The sequence below is a fragment of the Aethina tumida genome, chromosome 1, assembly GCF_024364675.1.
Source record: "Aethina tumida isolate Nest 87 chromosome 1, icAetTumi1.1, whole genome shotgun sequence".
Classification (NCBI taxonomy): Eukaryota; Metazoa; Arthropoda; class Insecta; order Coleoptera; family Nitidulidae; genus Aethina; species Aethina tumida.
This window is the reverse complement of record NC_065435.1, coordinates 63,630,189-63,651,219: the sequence shown is the minus strand read 5'-3', so window position 1 is coordinate 63,651,219 and position 21,031 is coordinate 63,630,189. Positions and strand designations below refer to the sequence as shown.

At 28.5% G+C, this 21,031-nt stretch overlaps 3 protein-coding genes across 3 annotated transcripts; 1 reads left to right on the top strand and 2 right to left on the bottom strand.

Moving 5' to 3' along the window:
• Positions 1–90: 90 nt before the first annotated feature.
• Positions 91–4,262, bottom strand: LOC109595802 (transmembrane protein 209). The gene is made up of 9 exons (XM_020011226.2): positions 4,119–4,262; positions 3,919–4,062; positions 3,679–3,857; positions 1,605–1,724; positions 1,218–1,553; positions 1,042–1,166; positions 659–985; positions 338–550; positions 91–285 (listed from the first exon to the last, which is right to left on the bottom strand). Exons 1-9 carry the CDS (start codon positions 4,130–4,132, stop codon positions 157–159), a joined length of 1,587 nt encoding a protein of 528 aa, XP_019866785.1. The 5' UTR covers positions 4,133–4,262; the 3' UTR covers positions 91–156.
• A 2,112-nt stretch (positions 4,263–6,374) lies between these two features.
• Positions 6,375–16,950, bottom strand: LOC109595830 (putative glycerol kinase 5). The gene is made up of 11 exons (XM_020011257.2): positions 16,825–16,950; positions 16,631–16,772; positions 8,682–8,806; positions 8,536–8,629; positions 8,301–8,470; positions 8,156–8,245; positions 7,771–8,082; positions 7,388–7,717; positions 7,175–7,338; positions 6,989–7,122; positions 6,375–6,672 (listed from the first exon to the last, which is right to left on the bottom strand). Exons 3-11 carry the CDS (start codon positions 8,790–8,792, stop codon positions 6,512–6,514), a joined length of 1,566 nt encoding a protein of 521 aa, XP_019866816.1. The 5' UTR covers positions 8,793–8,806; positions 16,631–16,772; positions 16,825–16,950; the 3' UTR covers positions 6,375–6,511.
• Positions 12,766–21,005, top strand: LOC109595832 (trimeric intracellular cation channel type 1B.1). The gene is made up of 4 exons (XM_049962285.1): positions 12,766–13,059; positions 20,038–20,194; positions 20,248–20,520; positions 20,577–21,005. The coding sequence occupies exons 1-4, from the start codon at positions 12,939–12,941 to the stop codon at positions 20,854–20,856; spliced, it is 831 nt and encodes a 276-aa protein (XP_049818242.1). The 5' UTR covers positions 12,766–12,938; the 3' UTR covers positions 20,857–21,005.
• Positions 21,006–21,031: the final 26 nt, after the last annotated feature.

Below are 21,031 nucleotides of genomic sequence, written 5' to 3'. Positions count from 1 at the left end.
TTAAAATGTACATTATCAACATTTCCTAAGAGTTACCATTTTGTATTTAAAAGGATATTGTGTTACTCAAGAGGTTAAATAATAATTAAATTTTAGTATATAAAATATATTTATTGATTATATTCAAATTAAGTCAATGTCAGTCAGTCCTACATATTACATATCAATAATCCAGAGCATATTAAGACCAGCTCTCCCTAAATTTATCCGTCCCAGCATTCCGTCATTACACTTGTTTACATGATACAGGAAAAAAAGAATACTGTGAAACATATTATTGTAGCCCTGAAAAAGATTTATAAGCTTTTAAAATTCCTCATTATATAAGCTTTACTACCTTATTCATCTCATAAATTTTTCCAGCAACAACAACTCTGTAGTGTGGGGGTTTTTCAGTTACTTGTTTAATAAAGAAACAGTTTGGTGTTAAAATTGGAATTTTGTCGCTAGTTCTAATATAATAATGACCACTAAATGGCTTAGTGTCAGGTCTGTTAGGCTCTGGTAACAATTGAGTGTCCATGTAAGAAGCTAGCAAGTGCATTATTATCTAAAAACAAATACGTTTACTAATAATAATAATATACTCTTGAGTATCTATTTTATTAATCTTGTTAGCAGCTATTAATTCATAATAGATGCAAGTAAAGACCCTTACAGCACAGTCGGTGGGCAAGCTGTCATCCCAATCTCTTCCGTTGTACCTCCCACCTCCGTTCCACTTGAACTCGCTCATACAACCACCCTTGGCAAGATCCCTTATACGTCTCTCCAAATATTCTTGATTGGGATGTACCTCCAAAAATGGTATAAGCGTTGTAAGCGATGGCAGGAATTGCATCACTGAACTGGTCTGAGCTGTCTTGCGCAATCGTTCCAAACCGACTGCACCGATTGTCACGTCCGTCAAACCATGATTCGGTAACGAATTGTTTATGTTGTCGATAGTCAAAACAATTCGTTCCAGAATTGTTTGAGAAATCCACTGGAACATAATTATTAGACATGGAGCCACGTGACATAATGATTCTCTCTGATTACCTTTCTCAAGTTCTCATTCCAATGGGTCAGAGCCACAATATTTTGAATAACAGGCAAAAATCTAATTTCCAACACCAACACTTGATTAGTTGGAGAACTTGGATCATCAGTCTTGGTACTTTTCGCTGAAACTTACTCTGTAATATTGTTACCACAATTAATTAACAACTACTCACTAGGTGATTGTGCAGAGTGTTGATACTGGCATGTTTTCAAGAATGAAGTCATGTCTTTGGCAGCTTTAACTACTGGATAATTCCAAAATGAACTCATTGAAGATGTGTTGTTTTGTGTTTTGTTGCCCATGTTGTCAACTTTTTCAGTTTGCGAATGATTTTTCAAGTAATGATCCAAGTCATCCTTATCTTTGATGTATTCAACTAAAGAACCATCTGTAAAAGAATCTTTAACAGGTGTAGATTGATCATTTGCTGCATATAAGATGTTATCATCTGAAGACATAGAATTGCATTTTTTATAGGTCCAGGATGAAGATAAGGAATAATTTAAACCTGAAAATTAGTATTTACTAAAGGAATATATTATTATTTATGAAGTCATACTATCATTTGGTGTAATATTTGACTGCCAACTGTATTCTGTTGTATTCAGTGAAGATGTATTTCCCAATGTTGTATTGCCAGGGGAATTTGGGGGCGTATTAATAATTTTAAAACTTGGATCTGCAATTATACACATCTGTAAATTGTATGTAGGATACTTTTATTACATAACTCATACAAAACATCGATGCAATATATGTGGTAGGTTAATTTTGTACCATAAATTTTGAAACATATCTTATAAATTTTAACTATCAACAATGCATATCCTAAGAAACATCGTGTTTAAATTTTAATTTAAACGTTAATGAAACTTACATTATGGGAGCCTCTCTGATATATTTCAATGCATTTAATATTTTATTTTATATTATTACAAATAAATCAGAGAACACAATATTTAAAAATTGATTGTAGATTATTATCTATGATTTGTTGTCAACAGAGTAGTGTTTTTCTAATCTGTTTTCCTCGTTTGTATTTAACTATTTTATCATAATGAATGTTTTGTATTGTTCTATTACTGTCTAAAACACAACTTTTTGGAAGGTACACTTATAAGTAGTGATGAGCATGAGATTTTAGACCATTGTTAAGTGAGATTAATTATTATTTTTTAATTAAGGTTTGTGTCAGCAAGTGGAATTCTTATAAGACCTGTAAGTTCCATGGGAACACTCAAAATCATAGATAAGCGTTTTTGTCATTTTATTTTTTTTTTTAAAGCTTTTAATTATGATAAATTTATAGATAAATATTTATTTACAACTTCAAAATGTATTCAAAATATACATATAATGGTTATTGTTTTTTCTATTATTGTTGTATCTACTATGCAACGTTTTTATTTTTCAATAGACAAAATTTCAGTAACTTTTACTTCATGGTCTTTCATTGCTTACTACTGGCCTTATGCTTATTATAATAATTTAATCATTGATTGAAGTGAGATTGTAAGAAAAAATATAATTCAGCGTTACCAAGACCAAGAGAAACGAGATGGTATTATAGAAAAATTTAGAGAAACTCGCCGCGTGGTAATTACAAAAAAAAAATGTCTGAGTTAAATTAAAGCCAACCAGGAGGAAATGGGACTTGCTAAAATTAGTTCAAGGACTGTAAGGAGATGGTTAGTGGATGGGCTTTCGTTTAAACAAAGACCCAGAAGAAAAATCCTGGTTTGTACTAAAAATGTGCAAATCCAATTTTGTCTTGCTTAGGATTAGACTGACTGGATCACAGAACAGTAACGTGTCTAAATTTAACTTAAAAACAAATGATTCTATTTATGTTAAATATCGTACAGCTACATAACTATACAAAAAGTTTGTTATCTTAACTTTTCACAGTAATTCAAAAAGCTTGAAGGTATATAGACTTGCTATATATTTGGAAAATGGCCGAGTCTGAGTTACAAAGTAAAGTTTCAAAGAAATTAATTCAGAAAAATATTGTATAGAATAAAAATATAATATTGAATAAAATAGTTATGGCTAAAAAATTTAACATTTTAAAAAGTTGTTATAATAATGGTCACTACTGTATGTATTATGCAAATTATTTAAATAAACATCTGTAATATATTTATGTTTTATTTCAAAACTGTAACATTCAATATACTTTTACAGCTTACAATCAAAACATTTCATAAACCATACAAAATAGAATGTTTCTAAATCATTTACTTCAGATAAATATATAACATAGTGAGATTAATGATACATTTGAGACATGTTTGAGGGCAGACATCACATGTATCTAGGATGTTTCATGCACAAGTTTGAGTGTTTAAGACTTTGAAAAATATATAAGAAATGTTTCAGAGATGGTTTACTGGGTATTAATATTATTACAAGCTAGTGTTCAGCTCATTCAATTAACGAAATCAACAAAAATCGCTTTCAGTAAGCAGTTACCGATGTTGCAACTGCAACTATCGAATAGGACACCAGTACTGCCGAATACACGCTACTTGTTATACTTATTTCGTTCCAAGTATATAGCGCGCCACTTTTGTCTATTATGCGCTATATTGGTTGCCACTAGATTTAATTAAATTGTAATACAAACATACCTGTTTCATGAACTCCTAATAATTTTCGTTGCTCCATGTTAATTGAAATTTGTTCTGAAGGAGTTATGCTCAATTTAATAACTTTTAAGAGGTGATACAATACATTAAATAAAATTATTGCTATAAGAACATACTCCACATAAGTATAAAATGCCCAGTTATAAGGGCAAGTATTTGATCTAAAAAACCAACAGATGAGAAATCGCCCTATATATATGTATGTATATATATATAACTTACATATCATAAATTAATATTGAAACCAGGCATATATTCAAGGAACCCCATAATACACTGTGTTTTAAATTTTTCCTTTTTTTATTAATTAATAAACTACGTTCAAGTATTGAGGTGCTACTTTTGTCAAAAATACTGTGATTTAGCCTAAAATTTAACATAACCTCCAGAATTAAGTTAAAATTGAATATAGGAATACATACATTTGTGTTGCCATGTTGAAGGTAAGTTTTAGAAATAACTTTCTATTCCATTATATTTTGTAATGCATTTAACTAGAAATATAAACTATTTGAAACACAACACCGGAGAAGTACATTTAACCTCCTAACCTCCTCGCGCCAAATTTTGATAATGCCAACTTAATTTTTTTTTAAATTTTTGTTACCACATAGGGAATTTCGATTACCAACTTGTTAAACGTGAACACGAAATATCACCAACTCTTCATATTTCATCGAGATGGTCGGTGGACCCCTGTGTTATTATCACTAACTTCCTATACTTGTACTTAATATTTTGTACTTTTGTACCTTCAAAAAATAATGTTTTTTAGATTAGAAAATAGTAGAGATACTGATACACAAATTCCTCTGAGCAGTGAACAAGGTTGTTTAATTCACGAAATGTTCTACAATTTATGCCACTAACTAATAAAACATTTGATTTAATACGGGAAACATTGTTTATATGTAGTAATAAGTGTAAGAATATTGTCACAAAAATATTCTCGAAGAACGAAAACGAGAATTTTTCAAGAATATCATTTATGTACCAGTATACGTATGCATCATTATTTAAATTTATTATACTTTTTTATTATAAGGACTCATTTTTTTCAGTTATTAGCGTTTTCTCAGCACATATTTTATGAAAATTATTAAATGTACATATAATTTAAGAATCCATAGTTTTTGCTTTTAGTAAGCATCACTTTCATAATTATTTTTAATTAAAGTAAATGTGAATTTACTGGGGAATCTTTTAAATTTTACTATACTATTTGTAAACAGTTACATAATAGCATTTAGCGAATATACCTACATTTACTGTATTTTCTAAGTGCTTCTCATAAGATCACTCAAAATAGTAGTTTTGCATAAACACGATTTTTAATTATTTTCAATGTGTTCTACCGTAAAGAAAATGTGGGATGTCCACTTTTTATTAAATTATAGTTTTATAAAAAACTAATTTACTAATTTTTATTACTGTTAATAGTACAATTAATTAAATACAATAACTTTACATAACACTGAAAAGTTCAGTCCAAATTAAAAGTAATACGACGCACAGAGTTGATCAACCATATGATCTAATATTAGAAAGAACAAGGAAAATGTATTAATAAGTAAGCTTTTTTTCAACACGTTATTTACGGTATTTTTACCATCAGTTTCACTTATTTTATTTTGGTTTTAATATATATTATAGTTTTTAATATTATTATTTGCTTTCTTTACGATTTTACTATATAATATAAATATAATTAATTCAAATCTATTTTATTTGTATTTAAATTAGAAAAACTACAAATTTAAATTTAATAAATGTTACCTCTAATACTAAATGATAATATAGAAGTGGCAACGTTCTGGTTAAAAAATAGGATGCACATTTGTACATTGAAAACCATACACAATGATTTCTTAAATCCAATTAAATCAAATAAATAATGAATTAGTAATTATTTACATAAATTATTTACTTATATTGATCATATAATTTTCTTGCGGGTAATGATTATAGTACATTAAGAAGTAATTACTTACAAAGTAAATATTAATTAAATACATATCTTTATTGAAAAAAATTTCTTATTTACCATTAATAGCTTAATTTAGTTGTTACAGGTTACAATGTAAATAAATTTAGAGTTACAATTAAGCTTAAATCCAGTGCTGTAGTTAATTTAACATGTTACTAGCATCTTTGTATAAACATAGCTAATATTAAAACCTGTGATCGAATTCCATTTGAATCAGTCTTAGGACCAATTGTGATAACATAGATGCTTTAATTTATCTAAAAGTTTTCTAAATTTTTACTAATATAAATTTATAAAATTAATATCAGTTTTAAAATAATATCTATATTATTAATAATAATAATTTTCCAGAAAATTCAAAATTGGCAATAGAACAAAATCAAAAGTACTAAGTATTCTCCCCAAACAAATAAATTATAAATTTCTAAATGGTAAGTAATTGGACCGCTTTAAACTCATATTAAACGTCATTGAGTTGTTAATTATAATTAACCAACTAGTTAATGAGTAATTTAGGTGAGAATGAATAACTCCATCAATATTGTCGTTAACACACACCTTAAAAATAAATAGTTATTAATTTAAAATATTTTTTAAATTATTTATTTAATTATTCTTCCGTGGAATATTCCAGAACATACAATTGTATGAAGTGGCTCGACTTATTATATAAAATAAAAATACTATGAAATTGATACTTTTATGTATATATTTTTAAAAATATATTAATACAAATATATAAACTAAATAACAATTTTTTCTAGTGTATAAAAACAGTAATTTAAGAAACTTGAGTCTAACTTAATATATAAAAGTGCATACTACATATTAACAATTGTCTTCATTCCAGTTTTTAAATCGTAATGCTGCCTTCAACCATTTATTCATTTCTTCAGCATATTTTCTTCTACGGAATTCGTCATGGCAAGGATCAAAAGTCTTCTCCAATTTAATATACTTCATGAGGTCAGTTTGATTTTCCCATAAACCTTATAGAAAAATTATTTATAATAATTACAATTTTCTGCATGCAAGAAAAGTTTCGGGTTATTACTAAAAAAATAGTACTGCACTTTTTTGCCCATATTAGAGATGTATATAAATATTCTTATAATTATCTCTATAAAATACCACATTATTTAATTTTGTTCGTACAAATTTCATTATATTACATATTAATCCAGTACACATTTTCAAATGTGATGAAACCAAAAAGGAAGATTATTAGAATATAATATAAAATATTTACATTTAATTTTTTTAGTAATATACCCAGACAGTTCTGATGTGTGATGTTAGTCATACCACATGAAATTCCAGACAAAAAACCAGCTCCAATTATTGATAAATCAGTGGACGCCAATCTTTCAATCTTTAACCCTGTTATATCAGCCAACATTTGGCATATAAAGTCATTTCTTGATACGCCTCCATCAACTCTAAATCAAATAAATTAGATATGATTAACCAAAAGATTGATATTGTATTTACCTTAGTTTTTCATACTTTGCAGGTCTTTCTGAAATCAAATGATTTACAGTCAACGCTACTCTGTATACTATACTCTCCAGTATGGCTCTGATCAAATGCTCCTTACGGGTAGTTGGTTTGATTCCCATAAAACCCGAAGTGGCTTGTTCATCGTTTATGGGAGGCTAAAAATATCTCTTAATTAGTCCATTATGCTAAATTTCAATTTATTACCCCCAAACCACTAAAGGCAGCGATATAATAGACTCCTCCGTTATCTTCAGTTCTGGCAATCAATTTAGTTAAGTCATCTGTGGACTCAATCAAGTCACTTTCTAACGCCCATTCAATTAGCGAACCGGAATCGTTACAGGGCACCTCAGATAGATATGCGACTTGCTCATTTTTGAATTCCCAACCAACTAGAGGGTACATGCCCCCAGAACTACCGTGTATGGAATTGCCAGTATTCACATTGAGAAAGGCACCAGTACCCAAAGTTATCTTTATATCATCCTTCCTAAAACAACAGGCTCCTAACATTGAAGATGACTGATCCGAAATCTGAAAAAGAAGATTTTACACGACGGCTTGAAGTTTATTACACCGTCATATACCACACATCCAATTTTAATGGACCTTCCAAGAATTGATGGGTCCACATCTCCAAAATTATAGTTATTTTCTACAACATCGGGTAGAATTTCTTTCGGTATGTTCAGAAGTGTGGTCATGATTCCCCATTTTAACGTGAACGGATCGAATAAACCCGTTGCGCTGGCATTCGATATGTCCGTAACGTAAGTTTGGCAATTGGTCAGTTTGTACAGGAGCCATGTGTCCAGCGTTCCAAACATAATGTCGTTTTCGCTAAGGGCTTGTTTAACATCCGGCATATTTAGTAGACACCACATTAATCTTATTGATGTCTAAAACATAATGATTCGAACTTGAAAGTGTTTTAACACGACACAAGTTTAAATACTCAGAGTTGAGACTCACGTGGTTACTCATAAATTTAAGCCTACTCGCTACAAACATTTTAGTGTTCCTAGTAAAGAAATGCGCGATGAATGCCGCAAATTTGAGTATCTGAAAGGAAATTAGAGATTGAGAATGTATAAATATATTAATTACACACTCGTACCCTAATGGTCCAATATTTATTGACGTCTTTAGCAAACGATTTAGTCCTCATATCTTTCCATGTGATAAAATTGTGAAGAGTTTTTCCATTTGATTTTCTCCATGTAATGAAGGTGGCACGTTGTGTTGAAATGCCTATTGATTTTACATCTTGTATACTAATGCATCCATCTTTAAATGTTTTTTTATTAGTAAATACAAATTTTCGTAGATTATTTGTTTTGTGTTATACTGACCGGATATGGCTGTTTTAATTACAAACAGAATATCATCCCATAACTGTTCTGGACTAATTTCAACATATCCCGGTTTTGGGTAAAGTAGTTTGACCTAAAAATTTCTTGACAAAATCAACAAATAAGTAAATTGTTTGAGACTTTACATTTCTATACGCTGATCCTACTGGAGTTACAAATTCGTTGAGTATTTGACATTTGATTTTTGTGGTCCCTATGTCCAAAGCTATAACACATCCTTTGGAATCTCCTGACATCGCTTAATTTAATTCTAAAAGTGCAGACCAAATGAAATTTAAATTCTTACCGGGAAGTTAAGGTTAATCGGTGCAGGTATGACACGTATTTACTTCTTGTTATAAATTCATTCAGAGTTTTAAAATGTAATGTTTTACAAAAACTAGTTTCTGAGGTTTCTAGATTAATACAAATTAATTACAAAGTTCACATTCAATTGTTTTTACATTGTCCCTTATTATTATCTTTATTTTTTTAATTACGCAGATATCAACTGATAACTGCACAACATCATTTAAATACAAATGTTTTTAATTAAGTTTCTTGTTTATAACTTTGGTGTGGCATACCTGCAAACGCCGTCGAACTGTAAACAAATGAGCACTGTGGTTATGAACGTTAATATGAAGTTTAATTTCACTGAATGTTGACCTTAATATTGTACTTTCTATTATGTATTCTGAACTGGACGAACAGTTGCATATATTTTGAGAAATTTACCTTCTAAAAATTGTTTTCTATATTTCCGGATAAATTTGGTAATGAATACTCTATTTTTTGAACTACGAATGAATAAAATCGAATCAAAATTGTGTTTCCATTTTAATATTATTAATTATTAAACCATTTCCATTTATACAAAAAAATGTATTTTTTTGTATACCATATACCATTTAATTGTTACATTTTTCCTTTCAGCAACCTTTGAAAAAATCCCACTATATATTAGACTACTATAATTTAGATTAAAATTTGATGCTTAAGGTTTTATTTAAACAAAACATTTTTAATTTTCTTTGTGCCATGGTTTAGTTGTCACATTTTTCTGAAAGTACCTTAAAAAAATTCCACCATCAGCAAGAAAATTAAAATTGAAATGACTTTATTTTATGAATTGGATAATAATAATATATACTAATTTTTGTGTAAAGAAATGTATTTACTTAAAATACATAATTTTCATAGTCACATTAATATCCACAAAAAGATTCAAAGTTTATTTTTAATTTGAACTTAATGTTATATCAACAATTTTGTTTCAGATACACTATTTATGTAATTTATTTGTTTGATGTTTGTTTTTTAAAGGTCAATATTCAATATTTAATCAATCTTTTTGATATTAAATAATTCTGTTCCTAAGAAATGTATTAACTTAAAATACAACATCCATGAGAATATTTAAATTTAACCACAGAACATTTATTTTTAATTTGAATTTAATGTTAAATTAATATAAATAAAATATTTAATTTTGTTTCAGATATATAATTTATAAAGTTTGATGGCATTGTCTGAATAAAGGCAGTTTTGTTTCATTTTTGTGTGTTTTTTTTATAATTATCACTTCAATAACCTACATTTATTTAAAATTTGTCATTTGTATGTAATAAAAATAAATTAAATATTCTATAATAAATAGTAATGGTATAAGTTTGACATACTAATTTATTTCTACTTAAATATATTTTATTTAAGTAACATCTAATGAAGACAGTCAAGTAGAACATCTGTGACAGAACCTTAGTTTAGTGGTAGATATAAAAAAAATCTCTTAAAGGTCTCTTAAAATTTAAAAATATTATAAATAGTATTCAGTATCCATAATAACTGTCTAAAAATTTCAAATAAGGTACTTTTTATTAAAAATTTTGTATACGTCCCCATTTGTGATGTTGAAAATGATTAATTTGGAAATTTGATTGAATCAATCAACCTGTGTTAATTGCTATTTGTGTTTTATAAAATAATTAAAAAGAATTGATAGAAGAAAAGTATTGAATTAAAATACATCATTTTTTGGTCAAATTAACGTGAGAAGATTTAAATTTAACCACAGAAAATCTATTTTTAATTTGAACTTAATGTTATATTATAAATCAAGTATATAACAATTTATATACAAGTTTGTATTTTAAAAGCATTTTATGTATAAAGATAATATTATGTATTTTTCTTTTTTATTATATTTTTCATTTCTTTACCCTATTGATTTATTTTTTAATTTTATTTTTTGTTTTTATGTAATGGCAAATAAATTAAATATTCTATAAAAATAGTAAACCATAGGCATATGATATTAATTCAAAAGTTTTGATATATGCAACTTTTCTATAATTTACTAAAATTATAGAATTAAATATAAATAAAATAAATATAAATAAAATAAAATTATATTGCACCTTGACTTACTTGCACTTAAATATACTTAATTTAAGTAGTTTTCTAATGAAGAGAGTCAAGTATAACATCTACCACGAATTTTTATTTTTGTAATAGATGTAACATACAATTGCTAGGGTCCTTTAAAATTTAAAAATAGGACATGTCAATGAAAGTTTTTATGGAATGTATTCAATATCAATGAAATATAAAACAATTTTGTTTCAGATATACTATTTTTCTAGTTTATAACGTTTGGTGGCATTTTATAAATAAAGATAACATTGTGTCTTTTCCTTTATTATTATATTTTTCACATTCTTACCCTTTATTTTTTAAATTCATTTGTTTTTATGTAATGACAAATAAATTAAATATTCTATAAAAATAGTAAACCGTTAATTCAAATGTTTAGATACAGACAATTATTAAGTAATTTATTACTAAAAGTAGACCTTGATTTATTTATACTTAAATATACTTAATTTAAGTAGTTTCCTAATGAAGCATAACATCTGTGACGAACCTTTATTTTTGTGGTAGAGGAAACATATAATTGCTATGGTCTTTTAAAATTTAAAAATATTAACATGTCAATGAAAGTTTTTATGGAATTTATTCAATATCAATGAAATAAAAAACAATTTTGTTTCAGATATATTAATTTTTTAGTTTATAACGTTTGGTGGTATTTTATAAATAAAGATAACATTGTGTCTTTTTCTTTTTTATTATATTTTTCACATCCTTACCCTTTATTTTTTAAATTCATGTTTTTATGTAATGACAAATAAATTAAATATTCTATAAAAATAGTAAACCATTAATTCAAATGTTTAGATACAGACAATTATTAAGTAATTTATTACTAAAAGTAGACCTTGATTTATTTATACTTAAATATACTTAATTTAAGTAGTTTCCTATTGAAGCATAACATCTGTGATGAACCTTTATTTTTGTGTTGGAGGAAACATATAATTGCTATGGTCTTTTAAAATTTAAAAATATAACATGTCAATGAGAGTTTTTACGGAATTTATTCAATATTAATAAAATATAAAACAATTTTGTTTCAATTATACTATTTATCCAATTTATAACGTTTGGTGGTATTTTATAAATAAAGATAATATTTTGTTCTTTTTTCATTATATTTTTCACATCCTTACCCTATCTATACATTTATTTTTTAAATTCATTTATTTTTATATAATAAATTAAATATTCTATAAAAATAGTGAATTAATTAATTCAACTGTTTGGATAGATACACGCAATTATTAATTAATTACAGTACACACCGACTTATTTATACTTATATATACTTAATTTATGTGGTTTTCTAATGAAGAGAGGCAACTAAAACATGTGTGACTAACTTTTATTTTGGTGGTAGAGATAAAATAAAATAGTTAGGGTCTTTTAAAATTTAAAAATACAACGTGACAATGGAAGGTTTTATGGAATGTATAGATTATTAATCACTGTCTAAAACTTTGAAATAAAAATAATAATAGATAATATTTAATAAACAATTTTGCATAGTTTCCGATTTATATGATATTAAATTGGACGAACGACTTGTTGAAATTTGATTAAGTAATTAAAATTAAGTAAAAGTAAATAATAAATGGCCTTGTTTTGTGAATGAGACGACAATAAAATTTGACCACAATCAATCGAGTGGTTCGTGCTGGTCGACATAATCAGCGATTTTTACGTGGCCGCGTCGCACGCCAATGCGTTTGTGCGCTACCGCATATCAGCCTAACCAACGAAAACTGACACAAACCATAAATACCACATCTCTGGTTCCACTATCCCAAGCGTCTGGGATTAATTTTAGAACGCGAGGGACAAACGCGATCCCGCTTTTCGTTCGCGACTAGTCCGCGGCGTACGATGCCCCAGTGCCGGTAAAACGTTCGCCGTTCGCCATCCACACATATCCGGATAACGAGTGACCGTCGTAATCTGTTAGAGGCCAGAGAACACCAGCCATGGATCCCGAGGGTTTCCTGGACATCGCCAACCAGGTGGTTAAGCTGAAGATGTTCCCGTACTTCGACATCGCCCACTGCACGCTGTGTGCGTTGTCGGTGCGCGAGGACCTGGGCAGCGGTAAGTTGCGTTACCCGCGATGCTCTCTCCTCTTGGCTTCGCCGCCGCCGTTCCTCCTGCTGCGGACCGGCAGGAGAGCGACGTTGTCGCGTTGACTCTCACGAATTTTGCGTCACAAAAAATATATATGTACTTTTGTTTAATGTGCAAATTCTCGATATTTGATCCCATGGACGGTTTAATTTACCTTATATGTTAATCATTATACTTATGCGACTTCTACTAATTATTTTAATTTATTCTTATTAACATTAAAAGGGGCGAATTTAAATGTAATGCTTTCCTATAAGATGAAATTTTAAAGTCAAATGTGTAAAGAAGTAATTTCTATTATAAGTATTATTATTTAAACTGTATAACTATTTATAGTTTTAAAATTAATACGATTGTGTTTAAGGATTATTCTTTTCGAAAAGGGGTGTTCAGTTTATTAATATCATTGGCGTTATAAATTATTAACAAAACAACCATGAAACTTAAATAATGAATTACTGAATGTAGATTAAATTTAATTATCTATTTAGTCATTAGGTTTATCGAAGAATAATGCAATATGGAAGTTTTTTTCTTTTTGAACAAATTTTTTTGTATTATCTGCATCAAAATCGTTTGACGTTCCATGTTCAAATTTAAATTTCATTCCTTGGATTAAAAGTATTATTTTGAAATTTTCGATATTAATAATACTAAACATTTAGTTTAAGTAAAACCAAACAAAATGAAATATTTTAGTCTATTTATTTAAGTATTTATTTAAATATTTCTCTTCAATTAGGGTCAGTCTCACACATAGAACTAGAAAAAAAATTAGTCAATAAAATTCAAACATTTATATAAATTTAAATAAGAATATAAATGTTTTTATTTTTTAAATAATATTTCCACATTTTTATAGTTATCAGTTTATTTAAAGACAGTTTTTTATTATATTAAATTAATTACATAGATAAATATTTGTGATTAGTAATTATGTACTTTACAGAATTAAAAATAGCACAGCTGATAATAAAAACAATTAATATTTTACGTTTAAGTTTTATACTTACAATTAATAAATTCTATACAGTGAGGTCGTAAAATGTTCCCCCCGCTGACATCTTTTAAGTTAAACAAGAATAAAAACCATGTTGTCAATGTAATTAAATTTTGCCATAGTTGACATGTGCCAAATGGTCCTGTATCATCATATGGGCATTATCAGCATTTTTATTGATATATTTTTATTTTATATTGCTAATTTGCTGAATGAGTAGTTAGAGAGTTATTAGCCCATTCATTGTGTTATTTATTTATATTTAACTTTATTCAACTCAATTTAATATTAAGTTAACATTTGCCACTGGTGGCACAAAATTTGAAATTTAGCATTGTGTAAGATATTTCATAAAAGGATTTAATTCTAACTTTGTCCAGTAAGCATAAAAAACACATTCTATTCGTTTATATCACGCTATTTAAGAATGCTCCTAATAGTAAGAGTATATTTTTAGTAAGATTTATTTTATTTTATTGAATAAAATCACTTTGAGTAGGGAGAAAGAAACATTGATCAAGATTTATATATTGCTTACGTCGTTATAGACAAAAAATTGAAAGGATAAGTGAACGAAATGCTCTCTTCACATTATATAAAGAACAAAAAAAAAAAAAAAAACAAAAACAAAACTTTATTTTTGTTTACACATAATTAACAACATATAATTCAAATTATCAATGCTTTTGTCACAAAAATCTCTCTGGAGAACTTGCGCACAATATATTCAATGAAATTTAATATAAAACTGGTATTACTTGTTTAGTTTTTCAGTTTTAAAACATATTACCCTTCCATCTTTGTTTAAATATTAAGTCGTATTCTATTTTAAACAATATAAACAATTATTTTTACTATTAACGTTATACCAATAGAATCATTTTCATAGGTAACAGGTAGCTATAGTTTCCAAGGTAATTTAAATTTTTTGAGTAAATCCGTAAAACATATCAATTTTTATTTCCAACATATTTCTCGTAAAACGGTTTACAATATTGTTATCAAATATGGAACAACAGACTCATTTGAAAATACTGTAAAAAATGTTCTAAAAACCCTTTTAAAGACAAAAAAATTTCTTGTCTTCTGAATAAATAAAAAATGAATTAATTGAGTCATAAAATATCAGTGTGCCTAGTAGAGCAATCAGACGTTAAATAAGAAGAAACCAATGGTATTAAAAAAGAATATTCGAACAAGGCTAAAGTTTGCACAAAAATATATTATTACCCTTCAGAATTTTGGCGAAGAGTACATTGAAGTGATCCATGTTCAATAGAATAGAATCAGACGGTAAATAATTCGTTAGTCGTTCGCCAAATAAAAGTTTTTATACACTGTGAGACATAGTGGAGGAAACGGTTCCTTTTCTTGTCATGGTAAAATACCAGAAAATTATTATGGTTATTAATTAAAGAGTCATGGAATTTAATTACAAACTACCGTTGAATCTATGCCTAGCCATTTAGAGGCTTTATAATAACCAAGGGTACCTAATAAAATATGAACAATTTTTTAAGTTATGTATAAATTATCTAATAAATATATATATTTTTGAAGTGTGTGCTATTTGCGCATTTACTATTTAAGTTGGAATTATTTTCATTTAGGTACACAATGAATAATTGTATAATATAATGTATATAGGTGTGCGTTTCTTATTATAATTAACATTAAATAATAATGTGTTATTTCTTTGACCGCCACTATATTTTTTGGTCTTTTGACTTGCGTAAAATTCACTGATCAATAATTCTATTGTATTATACACTTTAGTTTTGTAACCTAAGTAAAATTATTTTCTAAATATAACTGATTACTTCTTAAAAATATACGTACTTGTAGTAAATTATTTAATAATTTTAGAATTTTCTAGTATACTCGAAACAATGTTTAAAAAATTTCGTTCATTTTTTTTATTGTTAGTAGTCTTCCAGATCTTCAGTAATCCTTAACACCCCCTATTTTTTGAAATTTACACAGTAATCTTATAATTCTATACGATTTTACAAATTGTCTTTTTATTAGCTTTACTCTGTAAGTAAAACAATGATCCTTAAAAAAAAACAATTCTATTTTGTTGTGTTGTTGTCTAACTATGCATTGTACTTTGCTTTGCTAGTTTTATCAATGACCCTGTTATTTAATGATGTATATGTTACTTTTTATGTATTAAAAGTTTACATTACAGTGTGCAGTAATAAATTTATTATAATATAATAATATTATCATTATAATTATATTTTAATAAAATTAATAAACAACTACATACATAAATTTTGGTTTTTATTAAGTATAAAATTGTAATTTACATCGTGTTTGTAGTTTCATATGAAAAAACAGTATATTACTATTAACTATAAATTACTACTTTCCCAATTTCAAATACTCTGATTCAACTTGTCAACATTGTGACAATTGTGCACTGAACACGTGACCGGCTGTGTTAGGTTAAACTATAGATTAGCAATCTATGATGATGAAATGCTACGTGTCCTGCTTATTGTAACAAAATTGTGAAAAACTGAAAAATCTTACTGTAATATTAGGCCGGAATTTCAGTGAGTCAGAGAAAAACATGAGCACCATTCCTGCTACGATTCGTCACGGGCGCACTTTACGCAGGACGACTTGTGGTGACCGCGCGTGAATATTTCGGACACGTGCTGCTCATAGGCGTCTAAAAACTACTATTCACATTTTCATTTTTAATGTTATTCTAACTCTATTACCAGCTAACTAATGCGATTTGTAATGGGAAGGTCACTGTTGAATGCGATAAGAAATAGTTGTTATTAATATCACCATTGGAATTATTTTTAGAAATTGTTTTGGTTCATGACCCAAGGTTTATTAAATGAATAATCCTATAACTGTAATATATGTAAACTTTTTATATCAAATACCCAATAAAAATAATATAAAAATATTTGCGACTGTTGTACTGTGTATATATCGTCATCTTTTTAAAATTTGTGTTTCAATTACACACATTTTACAATTTAATAAATCTGATCTAGATGTGAAGATAAGTTTTATGGTATTATTATACTTATATAAAAATAATTTTTATATAATTATATTTTATTAGGAAATTTTAACTAACAAAAAAAGAAATGAATGATAATATATAATTTAGAATTTTTGAAGAAATTCCTAAAACATCAACTTTTAATTTCAACACTACAAACATTTTGAAAGGTATTTCTCGAAATATGGTTTACAATATTATTTAAAAATATGAAACGATAGATTCTTTTTAAAATAAACTGTCGGCAAAAAATAGGGGATATTGCAAGTACGGTTAAAAGGAGGAAAGTTTAAAAATTGTCAAATGTGTATTCTCAAAGTAAACTGATTTACACAAATAAACTATAATTCAGCAATGCAGCGCCATCGAAACCAAGATGCGAAATTTCAAATTCCCTCATCATGTTAAGACCACCCCAATGACTCCGCACGTTGTCGTGTACAAACTGGAATTCGGCTAGTATCTCCTTGGAAATGGGGTAGACAATGTTTGTGATGATGACTCTTCTGTACATTTCACTGTTTATGTTGCCGTCACAAATGTACAATGGCGTCCGGCAACCTAAAGCGATGCCACCTCAGACTATCACTGTGCCACCTCTAAAAGCGTGAACACCTTGGAAAAATTAGCGATGCATTGGAAAATTCCTTGTCGGTGATCCTGATCAGTGAGAAGTACTCTTCTAAGCTGTCTTCTAGACACTAAACCGACTTCGTGAAATCGATTTCGAATGTTTCTAATAGATACTCTTCTACCATTGGCGACGTGGAATCGGCGAATTATCAAGGTGGCCGATATTGTGGTGACCTTTCTTGCATTTTGGGTGAAGTAACGGTCTTGTCTGACGGTAATGCACTTTGATCTATCCTGTCCAAATCTTCTACGTACACTATGCGTTTCTCTTTGTCTCCTTACAAGTATGCTGATCACATTTTGTGCTGTTCCTAACACTATCGCTACATCGACATGGTGCATACCACCATGAATTATAACAAACGCCCTATTAGTTTCAACTTCACTTAAATAATATAAAGGCATAATTGTGAACCGGACTACTTCAGAAGGAAAACAACTAAAATGTTTAAATTATTTATCAGTAATGAGGAATTGTTTTGAATTTTTTTATTGTCTGGTAAATACACAGAAAGAAAATTTTCAAAAATATTCGAATATATTTCGATAATCTATACCTTCAAAAATAACATACTAAAATTTCAAATGAATATCTTAAATAGTTTTTGAGTGAATGCGGTGTTTCGTACACCAATTCCGGCCCTATGATTGAAAATGTATTTGAAATAAAATAAACGTTTAGTGGCTGTGTTGCGTCTTTTCGGTATCTGAATAAACGAAGTTAAGCGAACGAGAAAAGAGGGAAAGAGGGTATATGGACCTGGAATAGTAGATTATCTTTTGATAACAATGATATTGTTATTTATGTATTGATAACATTCATTTTATCTTTAAAGGCATTTTTCTCGAAATTACATTTTTCAAATTTGCTGCAGTTGTAACTCGAAGACAAACCATCCACTTATTTTTTCTTTGCTTATTTTGTACAGTGATTATCCAGTTTTTCGATTGCTTAAAAATGTATTTAGGAAATACAATGAGAAAACGTCCAAACAAAGATAATTAAATTAGAAGAATTAGTTAACGAAATCATTTCTTTTTCACTATAAAAATAAAAAATGAATTAGTCGAGTTATAAGATATCAGTGTGTCTAGTATAGCAAATCTGACCTTAAGTGAATGCACAAAACTACTAAGAGAGTATTTCAGTATTTCAGTAAAGAAACCATTGGCATTAAAAAAAAGAGTATTCGAACAAAACAAAAGTTTACACAAAATATAACAATTATCCTTCAAAATTTTAGCGAAGAGTACTTGAAACTGATGAATCCAAGTTCAAGGGAACATTCGTCGTCATCCAAATAAAAGTTTTGACCCTAGATACATTACAGACTATGAGACATGATGAACGAAACGTTAAGGGTTTGGGTGACTAGATTGTGACATTATACCATTAGAGTAATTATTGATAACATGGAGAGTTTCATGTTAAGATTAAAATAATTTATCGCAAATAATACGAACAATTTTAATAGTAAAACATATGAATGATATTCATAGACAGGTTAACATTAAGGCGGACAAATCTTAAATAAATTGAATGTTCTTGTCATTGACCGCCGACCACACCATCGCACAGGTCGCGTCGGGGAATATGAAATATGACCATAACAACAGAAATATCAAGAGAGATGTAATAGAACCATTTGCAACGATAATTTATCAGTTATATGGAATTTTATGCATGGTAATGATCTGACTCTGAGAGATTTTGAGAGTTTACGTTCAAAGTTTAAAATTGATAGAAAGATAATCTTGTTGAAGTTCTCGATTGGAGAGCCTAAAGTCCGAATTTAAATCCAGTTGAAAACTTATGGAATTATATGAACTTTCGATAAAAACACCTAAAACTATTAAAAAGTCGTTACTAATATCTCGTCCAATCTGGACTTCGTCGTTTGTAGCCGGTTATAACGAACAAAATACCCAACAAACTATTAACAATTTTTTAAAGATATATTTAAATTATTTAATATATTTTAAAAGTGACATATCATTTATTTTAATATTTAAGTAGATGATTTAGGTTCAGAATGAAAAATTGTAGACAGAATGTAGGGTAGTGTAATTTTTGTCATTTTTAATAAAAAGAGATTGGAGTCTGCACATAGTGAACAACCAAAGGTGTTAAACGAGTAACCTTATCTTTTTGGTCTCTAAAATATATTGTGGGCAACACTTATTATCTTTTTTTGCATATCTGATAAAAAATTAAAATCTTTAAATTCAAGAATCAGGGGTGGAAAAGTTAGATAACCCCAATGTTAACATATTTTTTCAGGGGCACAAGCATTTTCTCGTAAACACCCATTAGCATGTTGGTTATCTTACATGTTGGTAGTGTTTGCTGGGGGCATGGTAGCTAACGGACTCCTTGCAGAACCAATCCTCGGGCCTCTCAAGAACACCCCACAACTTATCGTAGCATCCATCGTGTGGTACGTAAACATTTTCTCATTAATACAACTTATGTGATTATTTAATTGTTTAGGTATGTAGTTTTCTACACGCCATTGGACCTGGGCTATAAATTGGCCAAATTCTTGCCGGTCAAAATAGTATTTTCGGCCATGAAAGAAATATATAGATGTAAAAAAGTATATGATGGTGTTTCACATGCAGCCAAACTTTACCCTAACGGTTACCTTATTATGATCATTATCGGAACAATCAAAGGAAACGGCGCCGGATTCACCAGACTTTTGGAAAGGCTAATGCGTGGAGTTTGGACACCAACCGCTATGGAATTCATGCAACCAAGCTTGTAAGTTTACTTAGAAATCGGTAATGTTGCAGTAATTAACAACGAATAATTTTTAGCTATACCAAAGCATCGTTGGTTGCGTCAATCATCTTTATTCTGGATAAGAAGACAGAATTGATCTCAGCCCCACACGCATTAGTCTACTTCGGAATTGTAATTTTCTTCGTTTACTTCAAATTGTCGTCGATCCTTCTCGGCATCCATGATCCCTTTATTCCGTTTGAAAATCTAATGTGTGCACTTTTCTTCGGTGGAATTTGGGACAGTTTAGCCAAGATTTTCGGCAGAGGTCAACTTAAAGAAAACGAGGCCAAGGATGCGAAGAAAACCAATTGAACTGTTCACTTACACGTAACAAATTAGATATGATTAGTGCGGAATATTGTATCTAAGCTGTTTTGTGTAACGTGACGTAAATTCTATATTCTTACCAAAATTGTACCAAAATGTTTTGTTTAGAATAAATTGTTTTATCTGTTGCGAAACATTTGTTTCATAAAAGATACATTGT